This window comes from Lathyrus oleraceus, chromosome 5 (assembly GCF_024323335.1).
Source record: "Lathyrus oleraceus cultivar Zhongwan6 chromosome 5, CAAS_Psat_ZW6_1.0, whole genome shotgun sequence".
Taxonomy (NCBI): Eukaryota; Viridiplantae; Streptophyta; class Magnoliopsida; order Fabales; family Fabaceae; genus Lathyrus; species Lathyrus oleraceus.
The window spans coordinates 260,787,219-260,789,643 of NC_066583.1; the positions used below are offsets into that span (position 1 = coordinate 260,787,219).

A 2,425-nucleotide genomic window follows, 5' to 3' on the forward strand; every position below is an offset into this window, starting at 1 on the left:
AATGAATAACAAGTTAACATCCTATTCTAACAAACTAGCTTACAACCTACATATAGACTCCTAGGATATATATGTCATGTATGAGTGTTAACATCATACTTGACGTACATAACTATTACATAATAAAATACATAACTAATTTAAGTCACTGCATGCTAAATCAGACTTCGACTACAACATGCACCTCTTTGACTATTGTATGTTAGATTAGACTTCGATTACAGCATGTCACATTCGAGTCGAACCAAGAGGCTACCCTATCAAGACTAGAATTTGAGCCAAAGTATAAATCAAAATAATTTTTAGGATGAGTTCATGATGATGGCCAGAATTCCCTATTCTAGAAGGCCTCTTGATATTTGTCCCAAACAAATACGTGTAGCATTTTAAAAGAATATCGTGAAGTGATGTTTTTAGAGAATAAAGTAAGATCAGTTTTCTTTTATATGCTCACAAATTAATCAAACTATATGCCTTATAATATCAAAATTCTTATCTCAGTTGCTTCTCAAATATATTTATTCTTCTATTGAAACGATTGACATTGACGTGCGTCAATTTGGCCATAAAACTTGCCAAGCAAGAACAATGAACTGCATTGTCCTATACACATCATCTTTTTCCCAACCGCATCCTCTTTTTAGGTATTGGTGGCTGTCAGATACATGAAGGGAATAAGATTCAATATTTATTATCACTTTGAATAATATTGACGATAATAATAACATATAGTATATGCCATTGCCATCATATAAATACACACACTATGGCTATGGTAGTAATCAAGCAATATTAGTTTCATCTACAAAACAAGCAAAGAAAGAGAGAATGTTGAGATCCCAGGACTACCACAACCACATTGCAGGAGTCAGAAGGGAGCCAAGTGTTCTCTCCGACTTCGACCGCTACCCAAACGCTGAAATGGCCTTCAACAAGAGGGTTGTCTACGATGAGGTCGAGGGATCCCACCGCCACCACCACCACCACAACCCTGAGATCGTTGAGAGGGTTGAAGTGGTGGAGTATGAACGAGTACCTGAGGTTAGGCCATATGGTGGTGAAGTGATCTATGAAGAGTACATGGATGTTGAAACCAATCAGTATAACCCACGAAGGAACAGGCCAAATGGTCTTGGATTGCAAAAATGGAAAACATACAGAGCATAAGCTTGTGCTTTGTGTTGTGGCTAATTTGCTAGGCAGGCTAAACCCTAACATATGATCACTGTGTGTGGTGGTTGTATTAAATTAAATAAATTCCTGCTTAGTTAGCTTGTTGTTATTTATGTTATAAATCATGTATGAATGATTAATAAATCATATCTATAGCATGTATTTGAATTAATTAATATGTTATGGGCTATTGCACTGTTTATTTAAACTGTTGTTGTTTAGAGTTCTTGTTCAAACTCGTTTCAGCCAATCTGGTATATACTCTCAACTGGTGCCACTTTCGTTTTTCTTTTGCTGTAAACATCTCAACGAGCTTTGTTTCCGTATCCAAAGTAACACTTTTCCAAACACAGAGCATGAAACCAAACTCATCTTTGAGGACAATTACCAACACTTCAACAAACCCAGTTCTCAGACTTAAACATTGTTATGCTGTTGCACTCAATTCCAATAGCCTTTTATGTGATCCTCGCAATACATATTCCACAAAACTCCTCACAAATATTCCTCAAACTTTTGAAATCTATCTTGATAAAACAAGATTCAATCACTTTTTTTATTGATTCAAGATCTTTGTTCTTCACTCTTCACTTGAATGATTCAACCATATATTGGTTGCAGGATGATTCTCTAGCACAACGATTTTAAAAATGAAAAGAAATTTGAAGTTATGAGAGAGAATTGAGAGAGTATTGGTTATGGAGGAGAAAAGGAAGAATGTATCGATCTTCTCTTGATCTCACTAATCTTATCTTCTACAAATATAAAGTGTCTTCCTATTTATAATGAGATTACTTGCACATCAAATAATCTCAAACTAATAAACCAATTTTGACAAGCTACATCCGCCTCTATCGAATACACACAACTTTGATCACTACAAGTTGTATTCGACTTTCTGTTGAATACATGTAGATTTGACTACTACAAATTGTATTCAACTTTCTGTCGTATACACATAACTTTGACTATTACAAGTTGTATTCGGCTTTCTATTGAATACATGCAGATTCGACTACTACAAATTGTATTCAATTTTCTGTCTAATACATGTAACTTCGACTATGTCGAATCCTACATATACAAACATGTTTAACACAAAGAATTACATATTTACCACACCAAATAATTCATTGTGTCTAAGCTATATGCATTTATCATAGTTCTCAATCTCTTGAACAATTTCACCTGCACATCTTTTGCCATGATGTTTGTTATTTGATTATCAGTTCGGTAGTGTTCCAAGTTCACT

At 34.6% G+C, this 2,425-nt stretch overlaps 1 protein-coding gene across 1 annotated transcript; it reads left to right on the forward strand.

The window, feature by feature from the left end:
• The first annotated feature begins 720 nt into the window (after positions 1 to 720).
• LOC127083714 (uncharacterized) lies at positions 721 to 1,381 on the forward strand. The gene has a single exon (XM_051024040.1). It carries the CDS (start codon positions 736 to 738, stop codon positions 1,165 to 1,167), a length of 432 nt encoding a protein of 143 aa, XP_050879997.1. The 5' UTR covers positions 721 to 735; the 3' UTR covers positions 1,168 to 1,381.
• The last annotated feature ends 1,044 nt before the right edge of the window (positions 1,382 to 2,425 follow it).